Source organism: Oreochromis niloticus, linkage group LG3, assembly GCF_001858045.2.
Source record: "Oreochromis niloticus isolate F11D_XX linkage group LG3, O_niloticus_UMD_NMBU, whole genome shotgun sequence".
NCBI classification, from domain to species: Eukaryota; Metazoa; Chordata; class Actinopteri; order Cichliformes; family Cichlidae; genus Oreochromis; species Oreochromis niloticus.
Genome location: NC_031967.2, coordinates 55,726,950 through 55,752,738, shown reverse-complemented (window position 1 = coordinate 55,752,738; position 25,789 = coordinate 55,726,950). Strand labels below are relative to the sequence as shown.

Here is a 25,789-nt window from a genome sequence, read left to right as displayed (position 1 = left end):
TGACTGATTGATGAAGAATTGATCTGTTTGTGAAAACTAAAACCAACCTTTTCTCTTTAGTTCTGATCTCACTGCTGAGCTGCACAACAAACCAAGGTCAGTAAACATCTTCTATAAACTCCACACAGAAAGGTTGTGGTCCAATGGTGGATTCAAATCCAGGACTTTCTTGCTTTGAGGCAGCAGTGCTAACCACTTTAAGCTTTATTATTATTACAATCTGTGGGTTTTTAATTATGTTAGTTTTGATAATGATAAAAATAATCATCATTTTTCAATTTTAACCCTCACAGCTCATCTGACTGTGACTCACTGTCACAGGTGACACACTCACCTGTCTGTGTTTCTGCAGGTTTCAACATTCACAATGTGATGAGAACTTAATGACCCACCACCACACCTCCACCTACATCCACAGCTACACCTGTTCTCTCTGTGTTGTCAGGTGTTGGATCAGTCTGTGTTGTGGTTCTGCTGGTGTTACTGGTTCTGCTGGTGAGATGATGTGTTCATGTGCTTTATTTGAGGGGAACACACAACCAAACCTCCAACTACATCAACATCTACACTGAGCTCTCCTCCTGATTCCTCCATTCTTTTCCATGTGTTGTTGCCTGTTGGATCAGTGTCATTGTTCTACGATGTGTTCACAGGAATCCTAAAGGTGAGACTAATGATTGTTCCCTTAAAAAGTTATGTAAATTATTTTTGACATGTAAATTACAAACATGTTCAAGTGTTTTCTTAAATTACGTGTTCAATAAGACTGCTATAGAAGAGATTACATTGATGTTCATTTAGGTTCGCTTCAGATAACACATCTGGGTGGGGGTTAACCTTGGTGATAAGTCAGTCAAGTCAGTCAACTCTTGTCAGCTTTGTCTGCATCTGCGCCAGCTGGAGGTTCTGGAGAGCTCGGCCAGCATCATGCCTCGTCCGAGGGGCCTGTCCAACATCAAGTCACGCCTTTAGTGCCGCTATCAGCAGCTTCCACTCTGTTGCATGCTGCTCCGCCGCCTGGTCCTGCCTCGCCTGGTCCTGTCTCACCTGGTCCGGCTCAGCCTGCAAGACCTGGTCCAGCACCTCACCTTCGCCGGCCACTTTCCAGGCACTTGGCTGGACTTCATCGCCATCGTAGGCGGCCTCCTGAACTGTTTTTACATCACCATGGCCTTCCGTGCGGTTGACCTCTAGAACTATTTCCTCTCTGCCACTGCCTTCCGCATGGCTGGCCCCTTGAACTTCTGGATTTTGGAGTTCTGTGCTGTCAGCCTCCGGGTCAGCCTCCTGAACCTTTGAATCATGGACATTTGTGCGGGGTAACTCCCTGTACTGTTGAATTATGGTCTCAGATGCTTTTGACCCCTGAGTCGGTCCCCTGGACTTTTGTTTAACAGACTCTATGCTTTGGTTTCTAGTGCCACTTTTTTGGGGGGGTCTCTTGTGCTCCTGTTTGTCCTTTGGAAATCTGTCCTCTGACAGAGAGGACAGATGGTTTGAAAGAGGAGTAAAAGAAGCCATTTATGTCCACTGTGATCGACAATCTTTGAACAGAGGTGGTGGTTTACGACACCAACTGTCTGCCATCTATAATCCAGTTTTGAGATTAAATTTAAATCTAAATCTAAAAGTTAAATCTAAATATTATATTTAAATCTAAATGTTGAATCTAAATATTACAGGAAACTAAATATTTAGCTAACATGCAAATTTATTGTACGGATCAACGGAAATACCAAAATAAAAGCTTTACGAAAACCTCCAGTGCAAAAGTGTGCCGGTAGTGGTCAGATTGTGTCAGCTCTCCCCTGATGGTCACTTCTCAACTCCATAAGCGGCTTCACTTCTTGCCTACCAGCACGGCCAGCGATTTAGCTGAAAGCATCGGAAGATCAGTTTTGTCGGCCATCCAAAGGTTCAGCAGTAGTGGACTCTCAGTAGCTGCAGTCTCCACCTCACAATCGCTGCAGTTCGTAGGCAAGAAGTGAAGCAGCTGATGGCGGTGAGAAGTGACCATCAGGGGAGAGCAGACCAAATCTGACCATAATATATTTATTTTATGTATTAAACACATATTTTAATCACATCACATTGGTAATAGTAACATCACTTTCTCACTTTAGTATAGCAAGATCACTCCTGACACCAACTGTATACATGCATGTGGAATATTATCACAAGTGGGCCTCGGGTTTTTTACACCTCACAGAGTGTGCATTGTAGACTTGAAGATCTCCAGACATCCTCTACCTCGGGAGATGACGGGTGGTTGTAACTTTTCTTAGAGTGGGAGAGGGGCAGGGATGAGCTGGACTGAAGTTATAGAGATATATGATGTGCTGTGGAATGTTCTTTGTTTGAGAGTGTTCTGGGAAGGTATAAAATGGTTCAGGGTGGTGTCATTCCTCAGAAAATTGTTTGGTTTGATTTGAACATTTTGTCCACTGCAGTGTTTTCCTTTTCTTTTTTAAATAAACCTTCAAAAGACACGCTGGTGGATGCAGTTTTATTCAAGATTTTCCATAACAGCATCAAATAATACAACCATATTGTCAGAAAAGACAGCTTCTGATACTTCCACATTAGACACAGGTAGACTGTGTGACAAGAGTCAGTAAAGCTCCTCCTACTTTGTCAGGACAGCAGACATGGATATTAAAATCTCCCACAATAAGAACGTGATTGCAGTTGAGCATAATCCCAGCTAGAAATTCTGAAAAGTAATTTATGAAAATCTCATTGTATTTAGCGGGACAATAAATAAGAGCAAAGAGTACTGAGTTGGAGCAATTGACTTCAAAACACGTGAGCTCAAAGCTGAAAGATGAAGGCTTCAAAGAGCACAGTTTACATTTAAAATCCTTTTAAAAAATCAACTGCTGTATCCCTTCCTCTCCCCAATGTCCTTGTTGTGTTAAAAAGGAACAACCCGCTGGTAAAAGTTCGGATGAAATACTGGACTCACCAGTGTTAAGCCAAGTCTCAGTGACATGCATGAAGTAAAGGTTCAAGGGCAATAGGACAGTGAAGGAAATATGTTATTTGATTCATTAAAACACAGGAAATAACACTTTTTTTTAATTTAAATACAGCATTCAGTGTCTGAAAACTTTGAAGGACACAGATGTATTTATTTCTTTATTTTTACCTTGAAGCCATCACAGCACTCTGAGCATGCATCCCCAAACTTGTCAGGTCTGTGCATTTTGGACTCTGTCACCTTGACAGTGCTGGAGGGCTTGCTGTTGCACTTCAGTGTCAGTAGGTGGCAGCACCAGACCATGATTTTGCCTTGAGATGGTCGTTAGAGGAGCATTTTTCAACACAAAGCTTGCAAGCGCACGCACACACACACACACACACACATTGTGTTCTGAATCTTTTCAGCCATTCAGTGATGTTCCTGCTGTTTTTAGTCTGTGGTTGAGGTTTAGCTGTTTGTCTTTTCTTTGTTATCTGCTCTGAATAGAGGTGTGTATCAGTTAGAAACACAGCTCAAATTTTCCATCAGCACTCTTTCTAAAACCCACAGAAGTACACAACAGGAACGACATGTGGGCGCAAAGTTTACTGATGCTGCAGAGGAAGCAGGTCACTGCTGCATAGAAGCAACAGAATGGTGCCACGCTTAGAAATGAAATGTACCAAAAAGCAAAATTTACTGAGGACAATTAAAACAATTCATTGCATTTACATTTTAGTTACTTTTAGTTATACTATATACAGACAAACTTATACAACCACTGAGAGTGATTACAAGGGCTGTGTGGACCAGTTAGAGACCAGCAGCTGGATGTCAGTGGTTGGACGTCAGTGGTGGGCTACTTCAGTGAAGAGTAGATGATGTCTGGCTCTGGTTTAAAGCCTGAACACAAACACACACAGTTCAACATGAGAAGAACAAGCAGCTCTAAAACTCTTTTATGTTTATGTAAAGTAAACTGACAGAATGGGGAGAGGATTTAAAGGACATGGCAATAAATTTAAATTTGTTGTTGAGTGTTCAGACAGTGAGGCAGAGGCATCGTCTCTCTGAAACATTAAACTGGTTACAAAAGAAACAAACTCCAGATAAAGCTTCATTTATGTGAGTTCAGTTTAAGGTTTAACCGATTAACAGTCCACATGGCCATACAAAAGAATTTTAACTACAAAATACGAAATAAACTCATTAAAATTAACTGCTGAGTATGGACACATCTCCCTATTTCCACACATTTTACAAGATGTTTACACTTTACAGATGGGGGATGCTGCTGATGTGATTTTATCTTAATAAAAGTCATTTTTACAATTTGATCTACTGAGTCTGTCAGATCTGTCACATTTTGCTGTATTATTTAAAATATTGGTCTATTTATAAAAAGCTGCAGAGCCCAAGAAGAATAACTGAATAATTTCTGGAAGCTCACTTCCATTAAAGAAGAGGCAAACACTGCATCACATTAAATAGATGAGAGCCTCATCTATGCAGAGGATACGTGGACCACCAATCAGAGTTGTTATGATGTCACTTCACATCAGGAGGTTAAAAAGTGTCTGTGTGGACAAACAGCTTAGAGAAACTGTTCTGTAAAAATGAAGTTCTTCTATAAAATTAGTAGTTACTGGATGTAACCCCAGTTCTATGAGTAGTTGTATTGTATCCTAAAGGGTGGACAGACTCAAGACTGTGGCGGAAAATGTGCCCCTCATGAATACCAGGATCAGTAATGCAATAAAGTCAGGTAAAATCAGATATGAGTCATAAGCTCTACTTTTACTTTCATTTTTGGGACACGTTTTGCTAAACCTATACTTGCCCTATGTAACATTTTTAATTCAGATCTTACAGAGTACCAGTCAAACGTTTCGAGGCATTTGAGGGAATTGGTGTTTCTTATTATCTGAGCTCATTTTAATAAAAACTATGATGAAACAAATGTAAAAAATTTAAAAAAATTAACCTCTTTTGTTTTTGTCCTACACAGTAAACAAGACATCTGATTGCTAAATTATTTATGACAGTAAATCATTACAGTAGTATATAACAATTATAATTCATAACATAAAAGCAATGGTATGCCATTTTAAGGGATCATCTTGTTCATTTCTTTAAAGGTGCATTTCTGAGTCCAGTAGGGCGGGGGCGTGTTATGGAGTAGACACACAAACCACGAGGTCCAATTTATCTGTTAAATTACTTTATGGTTCACCTATTGTGGCCCAATTCAGAGATTCCTTAAGCTCTATTAAGAAAGTCAGCATTGTTTTAGCGGTTGTTCTTTCCGTCTTTTTGGCTTATCTCGAAGTGAAATACCTCCTAAGCAGTTTGCTAAAGGAGCACAGGCTAGCTGCTCAGAGACCGCTAGCAAAACTACTGTTGATCCGGTGACACTGCTAGCTTTCCGCGACATTTGTCAAAGAAGTGATTCAAGAGGAAAATGACAACCTATGGGACAAAATTAAACTAGCCATTTCGCCCATTCAAACCACTCTTGACGAATGTACTGAGAAGTTGGGCGAACACGAAGAAGGCCTGAATAATCTGGATAAGCGGCTAGAAGAGACATGGAGACATGTTTCGCAGATCTGAGTAACCAATTCAAGAAGTTACTCCTGAAAACGGACGACTTGGAGAATCGGGGAAGACGATGTAACTTGCGTATATTAGGAGTGCCTGAGGGAGCCGAACAAGGGAATCCCACTAAATTTGTTGCTGATCTGTTGCACGTTGAACTGTGTGGTCCCGGCGGTTTGGAGCAGGCTCCGGTCCTGGACAGAGCTCACCGGGCAGCGGTTCCGCTGCCCACGGAGGGAGGGCGACCGCGGCCGTTCATTGTCCGCATCTATTACTACCAGGAGAAGGAGCGGATACAGCGCTTAGCCAGACCGAAAGGCCAGCTGGAGTTTTAAGGGAAGCGGATCTTCATCTTTCCTGACTATAGCGCCGACCTGGCCAGACGCCGGTGTGCTTTCAGCGAGGTAAAGGGACAACTACGGAAAACAGACGGAGTTCACTACGGTCTTCTTTATCCTGCCCGGCTTCAGATCTCATTTAATGGAGAAACACAGGTATTCGACTCTCCTAAAGCAGTGAAAGATTTCATTGACACCAAGTTTGAGTCATCTCCCGAATGACATTTCATAAGAACCACCGGGACTTTCATACAAATCTCAGATGTTGGTGAGTTTGCCCTTGTTTCCTGGGAGGTTAACTATATTCCAGTACTTGTCACTTAAAAGGAACTCCGGGGTCAGCTTTGATGAGAAGTGAAACAGGTCCGTTTTTCGGTTACAGTTAAATTTGACGTGAGAGTTTTTCTCTTTCCTTCTCTTAATTATTTTACTTTATTATGTAGGACTTTGTGACTTTCTAACTTGAATATATTTTGGACTACATGTGTGATTCATAGTTCAGATGCTTCTGCTTATGTAGGGCTGTGGTTATGAATAAGGTGAATGGGACTCTTAATAGAAGCAGCGGAGCTTTGGGAAATTGGTGTTTGTCGTTTGGGGACAACACTGAACACGGGGAGGTGGGTGGGAGGGATTTATCTATTTTTTTTCTTTTGTTTTTTTTTCTTTTTTGTTGTATATTATTTGCTCATATTGTTGTTAACAACAACATTTCAGTGTACACCCATGATAGAATTAGTATTTGCGTTTGGACTCGCCTTTTTCATCATGTACTTATATGGTAATGACTTCTGTTGATGACACTTCAACTGCTGTGAGTAATGGCTGCCATTTTAACTTTAATAGCTGGAATGTGAAGGGATTGAACCACCCAGTGAAACGAAATAAGGTACTCTCTCATCTTCTTTATCTTAAAGTACATGTAGCGTTTCTTCAAGAAACACACTAGGGATGCACCGATACCACTTTTTTGAAAACGAGTACGAGTACAAGTACTTGCATTTCAGTACTCGCCGATACCGATACCGAGTACTTAATAAAAACATAATTGTATGATTGAAGCATGTTGTATGCAACATATTACAGAAAAAATAATTATAAAAAAAAACAAAATTTAATTTTAAATTTGTTCGTCTGTTTCTCTGTTTAGAAGTCTCACTAGCACAGTCACAGCTGGGATGACATCAGAGGCTAGTGTGTCGTAGCTGCTCACCTTTTTAGTTTTAGTTCCTCAAAGGGGGCGAGGATGGCAACAGTCGTCTCCATAAGACCCCATTGGTGAGCGGTGAGATAGTCAGGGAGTTCATGCTCGGACACATACACCCCCAGCACTCGCTTTTGCTCTATGAGGGACTGGAGCATGTAATACGTGTTGTTCCAGCGCATCTGTACGTCCTGCTGCAGTCTCTTTATTGGCTGGTTGAGCTGTCCCTGAATGTCCTCGAGGCGGGAGTAGGCTAAGGCGGAATGTTTAAAATGCCCAACTATTTTCCGCCCCACTGCTATAGCATCAGCTCTGCTCCTCTGTGCTAATAAGCCCTCGTGAACAGCCAGTTGGAGCGTGTGCGCGACACACGGCAGACTTGGGAGCCCTGCGTCATTCATGGCTTTAATCATGTTTTTGGCATTGTCACGAAGCACAACATGTACTGATGTTTTATGTATACCCAATGTCTGGAGCATTTCCTCAAACACATGCGCTATAGCCTGGCTGGTGTGCGAGCCGCGGAATTGTTTGGCATGTAATATGGCTCGTTGCGGCATGAAACTGGTCTATCCACTGGGAGGTTAGGCTAATTAGCAACACGGGGCTAACACTGCTTGTCCAAATATCCATGGTGAAACTAAACACAGAGGAGGCTTGCAGTAGGCTGTTGATATGTTTTTTCACGGACTCGTGTAGTTTAGGCAGCTCCGTGTCAGTCATGTAGTGGCGGCTTGGGACATCATATCTGGGCTCCAGAACATGGAGGCTACGCTTCATCTCCTGCTTTGCGTTTGTGTGGGCGCCCCGTGCTAGCGTCTTGTTCTCCCCCCTTTTCATGCCGCGCCCCCCCTGCAATAGCGCTGCGCCCCCCCTAGGGGGCGGGCCCCACACTTTGGGAATCACTGTTCAGAGGTGACCAGGAGCACAAAATATCCTTATATGCTGACGATCTCCTGCTGTATATGTCAGAGCCTTTTTGCTCTCTTTCATTTTCATTTAATTTTTTTGTTTCACACATGGTACAGCAGTAATTCATTTCCCATACACAACCTTCCTTTCAATTAATGTAACACTGTTTCCATGCATGAAAAGGAGCAGGAAGAAGAATAAATTCTTATTGACACCTGCCCCCTGTCTGTGACAATACAAGTATACAACCAAAATTACACTCTCACAATATTCTGCACATAACAAAACAAAACAAACCAAACAGAACAATATACTCGACAATGAGCAATACCACTAAATATCAAACTAAAAGGATAATTTTTCTACAATTAAACTCTGTTATTTTCAACTTCTTCATATTGATTTAGTATTTTATTCTTATAGCAGATTTTAAATTGAAAAACATTTGTACAACACTTAAGATGATCATCGAGAGAATTCCAGTTTCTTATGCCTATAACTGTTGGACACATTTGCCTTTGTGTGGTTCGAGCAAACCGATGCTTAAAGTAAAACTTCCTTCTGCCGTCCCCATTTTCTGAACACAATACAAATAAACTTTGTAACTTAAGAGGTAGTGTTTTATTTTTTGCCCTAAACATAATAATTAATGTCTGTAATTTCACTATATCTTCTAGTTTTAATAACTTCGATTTTATAAACAAACTATTAGTGTGTTCTCTATATTTAACATTATGCATGACTCGAAGCGCTCTCTTCTGTAATAAATATAATGGTTTCATATTAGTCACATATGTATTCCCCCATACTTCCACACAATAACTCAGATAGGGTAGAAACAATGAAAAATATAATATTTTCATTGTCTTGTAATCTAATATATATCTTACATTACCCAGGATATAAATACTTTTAACCAACTTTTTTTTAACATATTCAATATGAGGTTTCCATGTTAACTTGTCATCCACTATTACACCCAGAAAACGCAATTCTGTCACTCTTTCAATTGATACTCCCTCTATAGATAATACTATCTCTTCCTCCTTTGCTCGGTTTCCGAATATCATAAACTTAGTTTTTTCCAAATTCAGTGATAACTTATTTACATCAAACCATTTTTTCATTTTTTTCATTTCAATAACCATAATTTTAGCCAATTCTCTCAAATTTTCTCCGGAACAATAAAAATTTGTATCGTCTGCAAACAAAACAAAATGTAACATTTTTGATACATCACAAATGTCGTTTATATATAAATTAAAAAGTTTTGGTCCTAAAACAGAACATTGAGGCACCCCACATTCTATTTTCATTCTATCAGATGAGTTGCCTAAACACTGCACATACTGAAACCTATTATCTAAATAACTGCTTAACCAGTTCAATACTATTCCTTTCACACCATAAGTACTTAACTTTGAAATCAAGATGGAGTGTTGCAGAGTGTCAAAAGCTTTTTTTAAATCAATGAATACCCCTATAGTATATTTATTATTGTGTGTTGCTGATGAAATGTCTTCAATAGTATTCATTAATGCTATTGCTGTTGATCTGTTCTGACGAAATCCGTACTGACTTTCACTTAACAGTTGATGTTTTTCAATGAATCTATCAAATCTTTGTGCAAAGAGTTTTTCAAGCACTTTAGAAAACTGTGATAGCAATGATACTGGTCTATAATTATTAAAACTATGTCTGTCTCCTGATTTGTAAAGAGGGATAACTTTTGCCACTTTCATTCGGTCAGGAAATACACCCGTGTAAAATGAGAGATTAAAAATATAACAGAGAGGTTTGATTATACAATCCAAGGTCTTTTTTACAATGACCATGTCTAACCCATCACAGTCAGTGGATGTCTTGTTTTTAGAATTTGCTACAATAGCTATGATTTCTTTTTCAGTGATTTCCCCTAAAAACATAGACTGTACCACTCTGCTGTCTCCTTTCCATTCGTCATTCCATTCTGAATCATCCTGTTTTCTAATTAAGTTTGCCAGGTTAGGCCCAATATTTACAAAAAAAGAATTAAATTCGTTTACCACTTCATTCATATCACTTACTACCTTATTTTTCATATTAAAGTAAGTAGGTAAATTTAAAGATGTATATTTATTACCCAATACGTTTTTTAAGATATTCCACATACCCTTAACATTATTTTTGTTTTTGTAAAATAATTTATTATAATACTCTTTCTTAGCCTTTCTGATAATTAATACTAACTTATTTTTATAAACTTTATATTTCATTTCAGCAGGCTTTGTTCTAAGTTTTATATAATCTCTATACAATTTATTTTTCTTTTTACATGCATTTTCCAGTCCTTTTGTTATCCATGGTTTACCAGTAGTTTTCTTTTTCTTTTGCTTATATAATACCAGTGGACAGTGATTTTCATACAAAACGAAATAAATGTTTAAGAATGCCTCGTATGCAGCATTGACGTCATTTACATAAACCCCATTCCAATCTTCTTTCATAAGATCTTGCCTGAACATATTTATTGCATCATCATTTCTAATTCTTATATATCTGTCCACACACGCTTCCTCCTTTCGTGTCATTTTATAATCTAAAGTAACAAAAACAGGTAAATGATCGCTTATGTCATTTATAACAAGACCACTTATAATGTTGCTTTCCAAGCAATTAATGAAAATGTGATCAATTGAAGTAGCTGACTTTTCAGTTATTCTACTAGGTTTAGTAATCAGAGGGTAGAACCCTCTTCCAAATAATAACTCAAAAAAATCTGATGATGCCTTATGATTGGACATTTTTAAAAAATCAATATTATAATCACCGCAAATACAGAATGTCTTATTTCCCTTTACCTTGCTCAATAAATCTTCTACTACATCTGTGAATGTTTCTATCAGTGTCCCAGGCCTCCTATACATACAAGTAACAATTATATTACTCTTTCTTTCCATTTCTATTTCTACTGTCACACACTCCATTAAATCATCAATAGTCACAGACATATATTCAACCTGTTTACATTTCAAATCACTATCAACAAAAAGTGCCACACCTCCTGCCTTCTTATTAGATCTATTTATATGATATAATTCATACCCATCAATGTGAAAGTCCCAGCCCCTTTCCTCATCTATCCACGTTTCTGATAGTGCTATCACTTTAAACTTGCCTTTCAGATCATTCAAAAAATCATTGATCAGAACAAAACTTTTATAGAGGCTTCTACAGTTGCCATTTTTGAATGTTTTGGTAATATTTCAGGTTACAAGTTGAACCTGCATAAAAGTGAACTTCTCTGTGTCAACTCTATAGCCAGGAAGATTTCATTTTCACGTTTTCAATTTAAAGTTAAATCAGGCTATGTGACCTATCTGGGGTTTAAGGTTACCCACTCATACAAAGGTCTTTATGAAAAAAACTTTGTCCCGCTGCTTAAGAATACTGAGACAGAGCTTCAGAGATGGAACAATTTACCACTGTCATTAACCCTTTAAGACCTACCATATCTGCCAGAGCTTGTATTATATTTTTACATGCTGTAGTGCCATTTCTGGGAGCATTTCAAGTTGCTATATATCAATGCAACCATTATAGCCCACATTTTAATAATATGTATGCATTAAGTGCATAGTAATTACACAAATTGCAAAAAAGTGCAATAAACTCAAACAAAATTGAAAATCGTTTTTGTTTTTTTTAACATATATTTCTAGTTAGAGAAATTTAAGAGGCTTATCCCTCAAAACTGTAAATACAAAACAGTTGCACAAAATAGTTTCCTACCATAGGAAATTTATTTTGAGTGTCTTCATTGTTTTATTTTTGAAATACACCAATTTTTATATACTGCAGGAAAAACGAAAATAAATATTATAGTGCAAATTTGCAAAAAAGCAGCATATGCATCAAAATAAACTTTTTCCAACAGTGCAATATAAGTCCTAAGCATCCCAGAAACAACACAGAAAGTCATAAAGTCAAACATAACTTTTAAAAACACCAGTACAGGCTCATGAGGCCCTGATGGTAAAAAAAACTACATTTCCGCAAAATGACGTCACTTCCGGTTTCGGGCAGGTAATGGCGGACATGCGATAGTTCGCGCTGACGTCTATTCCAACATAGGAAGTGTTACGAACAGCTGATCGGATTGGCAAAGCGTGTTTCTGGAATATTATGTTTTTGTTGCTGCAAGCGTTTTTTATGCAGTTTTTGCAAAGTTATATGTGGAAGGAAACCGTGACCTAGGACAAGCTGATGGCATGAGATGTAAGTACAACAACTCTGGTTTCATATGCAAAAAAAAAAAATATTGCGCTAGCTTACGTGGTCGCAGTGCTACAGGGATTTAAAAATAGTTACGCAAAACGGAGCGTGCCCGCTCGGACCGGTTTTAAAGGGTTAATTGGCCTCATCAATTCTGTCAAAATGAACATACTACCCAAGTTCCTTTATTTATTTCAATGTATTCCATGCTACTTACCCAATAAGTATTTTATAACACTGAATAAGCATAGCTCTGCTTTTATTTGGAATGGCAAAAGTCCACATATTCGTAAAGATTTCATGCAGAGAACTAGGCCCATGGGTGGATTAGCCTTGCCAAACTTTCAGTCTTATTATTGGGCAGCAAATATATGAAATGTGCTGTATTGGATAGTAATTTTACTACAGAGACTCCTACTTGGCTCCAAATTGACTCATCCAATTGTGGCAAAACGTGTCTATCAGGTTTGTTGAGTTCAGCTCTCCCATTAGAACTATACACCTATAAACATAACCCTTTGTTGTATGACTCGCTCAGAATCTGGGTGCAATGTAGGGAAAGGTTTGGGTTACACTTAATGTCAATCAAAGCACCTATCTGCTCAAATCATATGTTCCCACCCTCCATGATGGATTCTGCCTTTAAAATATGGGAAAGTAATGGACTTAGAAATACCTTTTTGTAGATGGAACATTTGCTTTATTCACACAGCTCCTGAAAGAGTTTAATGTTCCTTGGCAACATTTTTTCCACTATTTACGCATTCGCCACTTTGTAAAGAGTCGATTTCCTTCATTTCCGGAACTACCTGAGGAAACTTCTTTGGATAAAATTATTAATATAAACATTCATAAGAGAGGAGCGAGTGGGAGAAAGATCTTGGGATGACTATAACAGATGAACTCTGGCAATCTTTTCTCCATAGGGTACACTCTTCTTCGATATGTGCCAGGCATGGGCTCCTCCAATTCAAGGTCCTACACCAATTACATATCTCCAAGGAAAAGTTAGCCAAGTTCTATCCAGGAGCTGACCCTCTGTGTAACAGATGTAAAGCAGAAACAGGTTCACTCCTTCATACCTTTTGGACATGCCCCAATCTTCAACTATTGGGTGTCTATATTTAACACTCTTTCAGAGATATATAACGTTAAATATGATCCTTCTGCTCTAACGGCTATCTTTGGGGTGATACCCCAAAACATCACTTTGCCAAAATACTATTCGAATTCTATTGCCTTTGCTTCACTTATCGCAAGGCGCCTTATACTTTTAAGATGAAGGCAGGAAGCTCCTCCCACACGTGAACAGTGGCTTGCAGAGCTCATGAGGTTTTTGCATTTAGAAAAGATGAGATATACACTGGCAGGTTCAACCACCAAATTTCTTAAGGCATGGCAGCCATTCCTGATGTACATGGAAACATTTAAAATGACCACCTTATCATGACCGGATACCATATCTCTATATCACTATCATAGTTAACTGTACACTGAATGTCCCTTATACATTTTATTTTTATATTTGTTTGTTGTTGTTTGTTTGTTTTTGTTTTGTAGGGGTTTCTTTGGTTTGTTTGTTTGTTTCCCTTCTCTATTTCTGTTATCTTTCGGGGTATTGTAAATACTGAACAGCAAACTACTGTATGTTCAAAGTTCTGTTATTAACATGCTGCTGTGACTGAAAATAACATTTATTAAAAAAAATTTAAAAAAAAGATGCATTTCTAGTTTAGTTTTCCTCTCGCTGAGCTGTTGATGATTTATTCCAAGACTTTAATTTACTGTTTACTGAATGTGGAAAATAATAATAATAAAAAAGAGTTATTCTGTTTTCAGTGACTAAAAATCAGCTGTACCAGAGTGTGTTTGTCCATAACTGATGTCTTCAGTTCTCAGGGCTGAGTGGACAGGAACGGGATCACTCTCTGCACAATAAAACACACAGAGAGGACATCACTGCAAATACTAGAAATTATAGAAGTGATACTATTGAGCAGGATATGAGTAAATAAATCAAAGTTATTACTATTCTGATGTAGAACAATGAAAAAATTCCTAAAAATTTGATCACCTCTTTTTTTGGGGAAAAAACCCACTAGATATATTTGTACGCTTATTTATTTATTTATTTTTTACATGAGAAGAAAACACATTTTATGACGTCTTTATGACATCCGTCTTGCATAAATACATCCTGATCACAAGCATAACAACTCTATGTGAGATACTGTGGCCTATCATAAACTCAATCTTTTCCAGCTAGGCCAGTGGTTTTGAAACCGTTTACATCATTCCCCAAATGGTAGGAAGACATTTTTTCACGCCCCCATCTAAACAAACAATGACAGAAAAGCCGCAACGTTTTTTTTAGATATTGTCAAACATGGAAAAATAAAGTTCAGTCCTAGTCTTAGTCTTAGTCCTAGCAATACAGACCCGACCACATGTTTGCACTTTTCAGTACACTTCTTCTTCATTGTGGCTGTCGAGTTACACACGTGGCTGCAGTTTTTCAGCGCATATTATTAAAGTAATTTAAATGTAATATTTAATAATATTAAAATAAAGTCTTTGTTCCATTGTAAAAGGGATTCCAATGTTAAACATTAGTTCCGCATGAATTTCCTGCCAGGTAACTTGCACCCCACCTGTCAGATCTCAAATACAGAGCTAGTATATCACAAGCATAAAACAGATTTACTCATAAATACAAATATAATGTTTGTGCGTGTGGAACAAAGAACTACCCATTAATCAGGGGTCCTCACAGAGTTACTGGACCAGGATATCATGCAAACTACAAAATTATTACAATCATACCAGTGACATAGAAACCTGTGACATTAACAGTCCTGCAGTACAACCTGAGGAGCTGAAGTATTTTTATCTGACAGGGGAAACATGACGACCACAGAGCTCTTGGTTTCTGTTAACAGACTAACCACAGGCTGAAAAACACATGCAAAGAGCAGCATTCATTAACGGTCACCTACAAACTCAGAACACCTACAGTGAGTTCAATTCTAGTGTTTAAATAAGTTCTGGAAAAATGTATAATTGAAAGAAATCATCCATTTTCTGAATCACTGATCCATCTAATGGAAGCAAAAAGTCTGAAATCTGTTCCAGCAGAGATACACAGCAGACAGGTTACCAGTCCATCACAGGACTAACAAAGAGACAGACAACTAAACACTCGTCCACAACTACAGCTGGTGTTCTGACAAACCATCCTACTTAACTTAACCGAAGCTGCAAATTTGATAATTTTGTGTAAAAAGCAGATAGCGTTTTCACTGTACAGGTAATTAACATTCACAGTGGCTTAAAAAATCAAGTGCCCACGTCAATAAAATGCTAATACCTCTGAATATGAAAACGGAGTAGTGTTAAATCGGAGCCGGATGCTAGCAACTTGCATTTTTGTGTTCTGCACATCCGCACATATGCACAGAAACAAGGGGTAGGATGGTTTGTGAGGTAGGATGTGTTCCCAGAACACTGGTCTATCATTATAATATATAATTAAGCTAACAAACGTGTCGGTAATTAGCACTGTTGCCTCACTGCAAGAAAGTCCTGAGTTAGATTCCACCAGGAGGCTGGGGTCTTTCTGTGGGGAGTTTGCATGTTCTCCCTGTCTTTGTGTGTGTTCTCCCCGGTGCTATGTCCCCATTCAGGAGCAGCATCCCTCAGAGGCCACATTTGAAGGCCAATTACGTCACAGCCAGACGACGAAGGCTGTCCCAATTCGAAGACTGCTCCAAATTGGGTCGACAAATGCGTCCTTCATTTCCCCTGATTTGAAGGATGGGTCAGGTGTATCCTTCGTGGCCTACCATATCTCAGAAATCATAGCGCGGCAACTGGTGAGACAACTGGTGACGCAAAGCTGAAGGCTACACCGTCCCACTTCACAGCCTCTGTTTAACTTTATTAGAAGCATCCTCCTGAAATGCGCCAACAACATTGAGCGTAACATCCTCCTTTCTACCCCTTTATGCTCTCTGGTTGCTATGGTAATGCGTAAACATTATTTTCAAAATAACACACACAACTACAACACGGTAAAAAACGATAAAAACCCTGAAAACCATAAATTTCACACCAAAGACTCAACTGACACAACCCGTTACCAAATGACTTGGTCCGTGGCACGGGGTTTGGGGACCGCTGGCCTACAGCTGATAACAGATTATCAGTAGATACAGCTAATCTATTAGTATGAGAAGCGTATATGATATCCTCCCTGACAAAAATACAGCTATGGCATAGGTTCTATGGGACGCCTCTATCATTGCGTCCCAGGGTGGCTGTGGCTACAAAGTAGCTTGCCATCACCAGTGTGTGAATGTGTGTGTGAATGGGTGGATGACTGGTTGTGTAAAGCGCTTTGGGGTCCTTAGGGACTAGTAAAGCGCTATACAAATACAGGCCATTTACCATTTACCATACGATTAGGAATCTTACATGACCCTTATTGAGTTTTTGCATTAAAAAGATTTTCAGAGAACTTGACCTCTGAATTTAAGGTGAAGGTCTTGTATGAATTTTTTTTTATATGGACCTCTCGAATTTTGTATTCATAAAGTTGTGTGACACAATACTCCAAACATTTCAGGCTAAGAGGTAAAAACTACAACAAATAACCGACGTCACTTTAAAATGTAGAGGAAGAAATCAAAGATGTACAAACATAAAAAACTTCACAGTGGAAATAATAAAAAATAAACAGGAGGCAACAGGAAATATGATGTTCTGTGTGTGTGTGTGCAATTTTATAATAACGCGTTGATAAAATTGCAACTTGTTACTTGTTGTTTATTTTGCTCACTGGCTCTATAAATTTGATTAATTTACATGTAGAATTAGATTTTTTGGGAGTCATAGTAATAATGAGTTTAATTTTTTTAAAATTAAAAGTCTTATAAAAAGTAGCTTTTTGGGCTGAAGCTAAACCAGCTCAAAGAGGTTTTCCTCAATCATTAACAAACGTGAATGTGGACAATACATATTGTGCACGGAATATGTAAGGTATTTTTATTGTGTTTAACACATTAGTTTAGGCTCAGTGAGTTCACAATGAGTTCATGTAACCAGTTTTATCTTTTCTTTCAATTAGGGCTGCCACAAACGATTATTTTGATAGTCGACTAGTCACCGATTATTTTTGCGATTAGTCGACTAATCAGATCATGCATCCATTGGACGTAAAACGTACGGCTTATTGCACCAGCATGCATCTGCTCTTATATAACTATCATTAGCTTACAGCTTTAAGTGTTTAAGGTATGTGCTAACTAAAAATGAAGACAAGATGAAAGTTCATAAAATTTTAATGAAATTTGCAGATTGTTTTGGTTGAGTTTAATAAACTCAGACGTCTGCCCCTTGCTATCTACAATATAACGGGACACCGGAGTATATTCTCGAGCATCTCACACTTCTGATAATCAGTTGTCTGCTTGACTTTATTCAGCTGTGTAAAAACTATAACTTTAATCTCAGCCAAACCGATTTACTCAGGAACAAATAAAATACAAAAAAAAAGGCCAAACAATAACATTTTTAAGTTATCTAAGTGACTTATATATCACGTTTAACCTGAGTAGCGAAAGAAGGCGGTGGGTGTGAAAATGATTTGCCGGGAGTCCGGTGTTCTCACGGGCTCTAGTGAGCCTAGCACACCGACTCGCTATCGAGCTGGTGGGTAACAGACGTCTCCGAAAAAGTCAGGGCGCTTTTGAAAATATGTGGTGTCTTGATAAACTGAGCAGATATTTGAGGTTTACACAGTTACATTCTCGCCTGAAAATATGTTAAACGTTTATTTTGTAACCCAGAAAGAATAATAAGAGTAACATTAAAACTAACTAGCTGCCGCCATTGTTGGAAACTGAGCAGGGCCGCGCTATGAATTCTGGGACACAGCTTCTTGTTCTTCGGGGTTTAACGGCAGCTGGCATCCTTGTACATGCAGTGCTGCCATCTTCTGTTTCAGTCTGTTATTACACTCTTAAATACTACTACTTATTCCTGCGTCTTTTGTGATCTTACAAAGCTTCAAACGATGCGTTGGCTATTAAATCAGTCGTCGACGATTTTGATAGTCGACGTAATCGTGACTAGTCGACTAATCGTGGCAGCCCTTTTAATATCAACATGAAGGCTAGACACAGCATATTAAACACTACCTCTGCTTCCTCTGATTGGCTGTTCCCGATGATTTGAGATTTTCTCTCACTGTATGTGATGTCATTATCTCCAACTTCTCCCCCATCAGCTGAAATGAGCCAGAATGAACAGCGAAAGAATTTACTCTTTCATACTCTGAGAAAAATATTAGTGAATATCACATCAAAATAATTTACCATGAAATAGAAAGTCTGAGTCTCACCTTCAAGTTTCCTGTGAACACATGGTCTCCCTAACAGAACCACAAACACCAGTAAGAACCCACAGATTGATTTAAGAAATGACAACACAGAGAGAGCAGTGTAGGACAGTGATGGAGGAGGTGTGGATGTAGGTGGAAGTCTGATTGTAGGCCGAGGTGTGGTGGTGTGTTTCTCTAAAAAAGCAAACACAGTCATTAAGTTCTCATCACACTGTGAATGTTGAAACCTGCAGAAACACAGACAGGTGAGTGTGTCACCTGTGACAGTGATCCAGCTGGATGGAGACTCTCCATGACCGCTGATGTCACACTTGTAGAGGCCTTCATCAGACCTGGAAACATGCTGGATGGTCATGTGACCTGTAGGCTCTTTCCCAATGAAGACACCATCTTTATAGAAAGCAGCTGGGAGGTTGGAGGGAGTGGTCTTTGTTTTACAGAGCAGAGTGACGTCATCTCCCTCCATCACAGGGAGGACAGGACTCTGCAGGATCACTGATCCACCTCAACACAGAGACAAACTACAGCATTTCATCCATTTACACACAGCTTCATCAACACTAACTCCACACACTCAGCTTACCAGTGACTGTCAGGTTAACCATGTTACTGATGGGACCCTCTCTGGACTCACACCAGTAAACCCCACTGTCCACTTGAAATGTGTTACTGATGTTACAGGAAGAACCAGCTGGTTTTCCCCACCCATCTCCACACGGAGTCCTCTGTTGTTTGCTTGTGTTTCTCCTCAGAGTCCATCCAGCAGAGCTGTCGTCCTCCTCACAGCTCAGAGACACAAAGTCTCCTTTAAAGAACTGAGAGCTGCTGGGACTCACAGTCAGACGAGCTGTGAGGGTTGCAATGGAAAATGAATGATTATTTTATTATTTTCAGAAGAGTAACCTTATGTAATTCTTGAAAAAGTGTAAACGATATGAGTTATAAAGCTACTCAATTTCTTTCATTCACTCAGGTTGCTTTAGCTGTCTTGGCTGTATTTCTCAACTTTTGAGGTAAATAAAGTCCATATTATAAAATTCTAAACATTTTTGTGTGAATGAGATGTTCAGAAGCATAGAAATTAAGTGTACTGACCTCGGCCTGTTTTGCAGCAAGCAAACGAGAGCAAAACTGATGAGAAATTACATTTGGGTTAGTTTAGTTATTATAACAAACAAACAACAACAACAAAAAAAACCCTACAAACTTAGGTGCACATACAGAAAGACTTGTGTTGATCTTGCATACACCAAACTTTAAACTGAATTTCAATCTCTGGGATCTTCAAAGGTAAACATAAATTATGCTAATAAAAATAAGGGTGTCCATAATTTGTTGACATGCAGATTTTCTTGGAACTTACAGCCTTGTTGTCAGTGTAAAAAAAAAAAAAGATTATTTGCATAAGTAGCTCTTGCTATACATGTGAGCGTTGTATTAGGAGAGAATGGAAATACATACAATAGAAAAATATGATTGTGAACTCTCCATACTACACTGTTGCCAATTTAGTCTGATTAAAAATGGCACTAGTCTTGATGGGGGCTGAAAACATCAGGTATAAACCATATTGGTTTTCAATAATTTCCTAAATCCAAAATTAGACATAAATTTGCATCATTGAAGTATATTTGCTAGGACAGCTGCTCTGTCCTCTTTTTGAGCCTTTTATGTTAGTACATGTAACGCAACATGTTGAACTTCTCTTGCTTGTTTCCTGGTTAACATATGCAAAATTTCTCTTTAGACCTGCAGTTGGTCCTCGTGGTGTTTTGAACTTGAATTCAGCCTGATTTGTTTTTCATGTCTTCTCCTCCATCATCAGTTATCAGGAGAGCAGACAGTCAAAGTACAAGAATTCAAACAAACACAGAGATTCTACTTACAGAGCAGACACAGCACAGATGTTTCCTTCATTGTCCTTCTCACTCATTTCAGCTTTTTTTCATTTCTCTCACTGACACCAAGTAAAGCCCGCCCTCTTCCTCTGAGTCTGTGTGTATAAATGATTTACATCATTTCAAGGTAAAAGTGTTATATAAAATATACTGACTAACCCTCTTTTTTGTGCTTAGTCATCTAAAAAAAAGGTTTTGGTGCTTGTTTTAATGTTAGTTAATCCAAGACGGTCAAATCACATTTATATTCTTCTTCCATTTAGTTGTTTCTAATGCCGCCAAATATGTTTTATCATTAAACAGATATATTTATCATTTTGCAACTTTTTAGTGCAGCCATATTAAATGTATTGATATATTAACCCAGCGGTTCCCAGACTTTTTTTGCTAGGCCCCCCTTTGTTTTACAAGAAAAATGTTCGTGTCCCCCACCACCGAATTGCAGAATGGCAGATAGAGACAAAATGCTGTTGCTGTTAATCTCACTATCTGCAGTTTTTACATGCTTACATACACACACAGTTACTGTCCCTCCGAAAGGCAGAGGCGTCACGGTTTGATTATTTAACTTGTTTTTTTTTCCTGTGTAATAATATTCACCGTTGCTATCAATATATATTTAAAAAAGTAGCTCTCTGCGCAAAATCGGTTTTCATGCCCCAGGCGGCGGGCACCACACTTTGGGAAGCTCTGTATCAACCTAATGTCACTCCTCAGGTAGTTTAATACGACCAGCAGAGGGCGATGTTCGCCTTGCAATAGTCGACTTGTTCTGTGGCCATGATCAATTGTTGTGCCACATACTTTCTGTGTTTTTCTTTGTTTGAAACCTGATTGTCACATAAAGATGATATTTTTGACAAGAATTCGCAGACGATGTAGAAGACCTGCACATGCTACACAGGGCAGCCATTTTCTGCTTGGAGGAATCCAGAGGCGCCTGCCATAGTTATGTCTCTTTTTATTCTTTTAATTTGCCACATTTCATCTTTTACTGCCAAATTTCAAATTCTTGTTCATGGACAAAAGTAAAAGCAGGAAAAAAGGCTTACATTTATTCTGTCTTCACTGACAATAAAAGACACCATATACTCTACCGGTCAAAGTTGGGACATACCCTCGCATTGAATGTTTTTTTCATTTTCATGACTATTTAAGTTGTAGATTGGGTTAAGTTTATCTCATGAAAAACAACATCAACACACGCCCTTCCACTGTTCAGTTTTATGCAGTCAGACTGTTTAAACAGGAAGAAGCGTCACTGTTTGTGGGTTGTACCGTGTGGTGTTAGCTTTTAAAATGAGTTGAAGGAGGAAACACCCATACTATTGCCCAGGCGAAAAAGTCTGTTCGGTTTGCTTGGCTGAAGTTGTTTCAGCAGCACCGTGTGTGTATATATTTCGCTTCTACCTCGTGTGAAATCAACAAAACTCAACTCGGAGCGCAAATGGCTGCTTTAATATCGTTGTCACTTTGGTGTATTTGGATGTCTGTCTCGATTCTACGTTCAGCGGCCTCTAACGGTGAGCTGGTTGTGTATTCGCAATATGTTCACAGCATCAGGAATCCTAAAAGTTGCGAATAGTGTTTTATCTGTAACTTCATGTTATTGTGTTACATGTTTTTGTGGTTTATAAAGTCTAAATGGAAAAGGGAGATTAATTCATTTGCATAAAGTGTTGCGGTCTGAATATTTTATGAATAAATTGTGTAAAACCTGTTAAATATGATATATTCACAAATTGAAAACAAATTAAAATTTCACTTTACTGTAAACATACTTTTATTAACATATAAAAAAAACGGAAAATGAGACTTCTCATGAAAAGCATTCTCTGTATGCATTTTAATACGCAAGTCATTTAATTGAACTTTATGTACATATGTATTTAATTAGATATTTTAATTGAGTTTTTTAAATATCCCTTTACACACAATACCTAACTAAAACACATGCAGCAATGACTTCAAGCAGCAAAGATTTTTCAAGTAGAGCTAGGTTTAGATTAGGAAACAGGAACTAAGACTGCATTATGTCAAGCGGCTGTGTGTGTGTTCTAGAGTAACACCTAACTTTAATTCAGCTAAATTTCTTCAGGAGGCTAAGGCAATAATGTAATCTGTTTGTTTCGTAATTCAGGAATTAAGTTACAGTTACAGTTGTGTCATTACTTGCATTATGTAGGCTCTTCTGCAGTTATCAATTACACGAAGAGCAGATAGAAAAAAAAAAAAGAAAAACATGCTTTTTTCCCTTTAGGATTTGTGTGGAGACTGTAGCCTAAGATTTATATTGTTAACTCATACTTATGAAAGAGTACTTTTCAGATCATTTTATATAAAGTAATTTAATGAGTGCTATAACAAATTAATTTATCTGCTGAATATTTAAATAAAGCTCACATATTACTTATAAGAAAAGTAATGTGTAATACATTACCTTTTTTGAATAATGACCACAACACTGATCATTTCAGTATTTCTGGAAGAAATGCTGTAGAAGTGAACAGTTATACTTTGAATCTTTTTATCCACTCTGCTCTTTCAGACCCAAACCCCATCACAGCTAAGCCTGGAGAGAACGTCACTCTGAAATGTCAAGCTCCAAACAACAACATCCTAGTTGTGGAGTGGATGAAAGCTGACCTGAAGGAAGAATATGTCCTTTTGTACCGGGATGGTCACTTATATCCTGATGACCAGCTTTTATCTTTTAAGAACCGGGTGGATCTGCAGGACAGACAGATGAAGGATGGAGACGTGTCTCTGATTCTGAAGAACGTGACGATTAATGACGCTGGAACATACGAGTGTCGTGTTGTCATGAAAGGAGCAAACCGCAGAACGAGAGCTAATCTGGATGGTGACCCCAGCTGCAGCATCAGCCTGAGTGTTGTTGATCCTTCAGGTGAGTGAGTAGAGTTGAGTGTGTGTGTGATCAGAGGTGAAGCTGCTTCCTGGTTGTTGATGTTTGTTTCTAAAGATGTTGTTGATGAGACTTTGTAGAAAGCAGCTGGTCTGAGTGATGTGATCAGAGTGCAGTAGATAATGTCTGACAGCAGTTTGAAGAGGAAATGGATTCTGTTCTGTTCTTCACTCATCACCTACCTGACAGCTGACACCTCACACCTGTTTCTCACCTGCAGGTCAGCCTGGAGGAGGCAGAGAGGATGGAGGGAAGGAGGATGGAGGGAAGGAGGATGGAGGGAAGGAGGATGGAGGGAAGGAGGCTGGATTTTATGCACTAGTAACTGGACTGCCAGTTACTGCTGTGCTGCTTTTTTTTGCCATCACTGGTGGTATATTTATCTACAGAAGAAAAGAAAAACATCCAAACAAACTTAAGGAATCTAACTCCTCATCAAGTTCATCTCTTGACTCACTTGTCACTAGTTAGTTGTCCTGATTCACTGTTGTTTGTTATCAGTGATTTTTTTCCCAAGCTGGGAATTTTATTTTACATGTCTTTTTCTGACACATGCCACAATCATTAAGCTAGCCCATGTGTGATTAGCTGAGTTGTGTTTGGCATGTTGGATTCAAGGCATGTCCCCCTCCTTGAATTGCCACCTTATCGTGGTGGAGGGGTTTGTGAGCTCAGACGATCCTGGGAGCTGAGTTGTCTGGAGCGTTCAGCTCTTGGTAGGGTCTCCCATGACAAACAGGTCCCAGGTGATGAGCCAGACTAAGAGCAATTCAGTAACATTTAACCATGATTAAACTAGGCTTTCTGTAACGTTGTTTGTATGCATTTTGGTTGTATAGACAGATTAAAATACACCCATTTCTCTCAGTCTGTTATCTTTAATTTGATTGTATTATGTCTGAGTAAGGGTCTGTGTCCAAAGGAAGCTGTTTTTCCTTTTAATAGCTCGTCTCTCAAACACTTATTGATGCCAGCTGCCTGTTAGCATCAGCTTATACTCCTTCACAGTTGACAGAGTCTGGAAACCAGGATGAAAATGGCAGATTTTTTTTCATAGTTTGTCCAAAAACTACAACAAAAATAGCTTCCTGTTGATAAAACATTTAATCTGCAACTCCACATGTTTGTAGTCCAGCAGTTTTCAAACATTAAGTCTCTGCTTGTGCAAAACAAACAAGTATCTGCTGATGCTGTGACCAGGGAATAAAATTTAACCCTTGGATGCACAACCTACCAGTACCTACACTCTTCCACAAGTGGGTTCAAAAATGACCCCAAATAGAATCAATGCATTTTGCTATTAACTCGGTTGTTATTCTTCAAAATCTTTAAAACAAAGAGTTGTAATATTTTCATATTTGAGTTATTCCTCATAAAACATGTTTGTGACATGTGGCCCTTTGCATTTTTATTTATTTTTTCATTAATTTTAAGAAATTGCACTTTTTGTATCACTTGTATCACTTTTGTATGCTTGCTCTGTAAATACTGCAGAAGCTGGGTTTTCCCTCTGAAAGGCACAAGTTGTTCATCCACTGTAACACAATCACTGAGGATGAATTTCTGCCTGCAGTTGACCAGGAACAGGCCCCATATGTAGCGGAAAGCTGCCATGTGGTTTCTTTTCAGTCGGTAGGCTCTGGTCCTCTTGTCATCAAAGTGCAAGAAACGGCGAATATCTTTAAATCTTTGAATTGACATAGTGGCCTTGTACAATGGGTTATGCAGACGACTCCCAAAAAACACACCGACTGGTACATCCCAGTTCAGGCTGAATGACAGCTGGATTCCATATCTGCACATTTCTTCTGTGTAAGAACAGCTCAGTGTCAGACGGTCTCAGAGGAAACCCTCAGACCCTCAGAGGAAACAAATTTTAGTTTTTGTGTCAAAATGTTGATTACAGATTTTAATTAATGCTGTTCCAGGTACAGTAAAAACAATATGAGAACAATCACAGTCGTTATTTACTGAAGCGAAAAATTAATATTATGTCCCACCCTCTGAATATAAATATAACAGCCTCTTCAGGGGAAAATCACGCTCAGGGAAGAACTGGAGAACAATAAAGGTCGGAACACTGACTCAATCCCAAACCATCAGGAATTGTAATGTGTTTGTGCTTGCCACTATATTATGTTTTCTTTATGTGACTAAAATAATAAATTTTCCTGATAATACTGATTACTATACCAATAATTTTTTTAGGGCTGCTGTTGGGTCTGTGTTTCCACAAGCCCCGCTAGTTTAGTATTTATTCATCATGAAGAAAACAAGACATAACAAAACATCTTCAA

The 25,789-nt window shown here is 38.6% G+C and overlaps 2 protein-coding genes across 7 annotated transcripts; one reads left to right on the top strand and one right to left on the bottom strand.

Moving 5' to 3' along the window:
• Window positions 1-2,492: 2,492 nt before the first annotated feature.
• Window positions 2,493-19,306, bottom strand: LOC112844139 (zinc finger BED domain-containing protein 6-like). 5 transcript variants are annotated; one of them, XR_003216773.1, is made up of 5 exons: window positions 19,252-19,306; window positions 18,669-18,698; window positions 18,466-18,554; window positions 14,128-14,196; window positions 2,493-3,865 (listed from the first exon to the last, which is right to left on the bottom strand). XR_003216773.1 is itself a non-coding variant. In XM_025903816.1 (2 exons), the coding sequence occupies exons 1-2, from the start codon at window positions 7,660-7,662 to the stop codon at window positions 3,859-3,861; spliced, it is 558 nt and encodes a 185-aa protein (XP_025759601.1). In that variant the 5' UTR covers window positions 7,663-7,908; the 3' UTR covers window positions 2,493-3,858. The 5 variants fall into 5 exon arrangements, 1 of the variants encoding a protein (XP_025759601.1); XR_003216771.1 differs by lacking the exon at window positions 19,252-19,306 and adding an exon at window positions 18,927-18,965 and having other exon boundaries at window positions 18,669-18,842; XR_003216772.1 differs by lacking the exons at window positions 2,493-3,865; window positions 19,252-19,306 and adding exons at window positions 12,315-13,306; window positions 18,927-18,965 and having other exon boundaries at window positions 18,669-18,842.
• A 2,555-nt stretch (window positions 19,307-21,861) lies between these two features.
• On the top strand, window positions 21,862-24,359 carry LOC112844088 (uncharacterized). 2 transcript variants are annotated; one of them, XM_025903603.1, is made up of 3 exons: window positions 21,862-22,089; window positions 23,115-23,474; window positions 23,713-24,359. In XM_025903603.1, the coding sequence occupies exons 1-3, from the start codon at window positions 22,014-22,016 to the stop codon at window positions 23,961-23,963; spliced, it is 687 nt and encodes a 228-aa protein (XP_025759388.1). In that variant the 5' UTR covers window positions 21,862-22,013; the 3' UTR covers window positions 23,964-24,359. The 2 variants fall into 2 exon arrangements, with proteins under 2 accessions (XP_025759388.1, XP_025759386.1); XM_025903601.1 differs by lacking the exon at window positions 21,862-22,089 and having other exon boundaries at window positions 22,966-23,474.
• Window positions 24,360-25,789: the final 1,430 nt, after the last annotated feature.

Excerpts from the sequence above, each read along its gene's own strand:
- LOC112844139 (XM_025903816.1), bottom strand. The coding sequence starts at position 7,662 with ATGCCGCAACGAGCCATATTACATGCCAAACAATTCCGCGGCTCGCAC.
- LOC112844088 (XM_025903601.1), top strand. The coding sequence starts at position 22,991 with ATGTGTAATACATTACCTTTTTTGAATAATGACCACAACACTGATCAT. Across the intron at positions 23,475-23,712 it reads GAGTGTTGTTGATCCTTCAG|GTCAGCCTGGAGGAGGCAGA; the intron begins GTGAGTGAGTAG and ends TCTCACCTGCAG.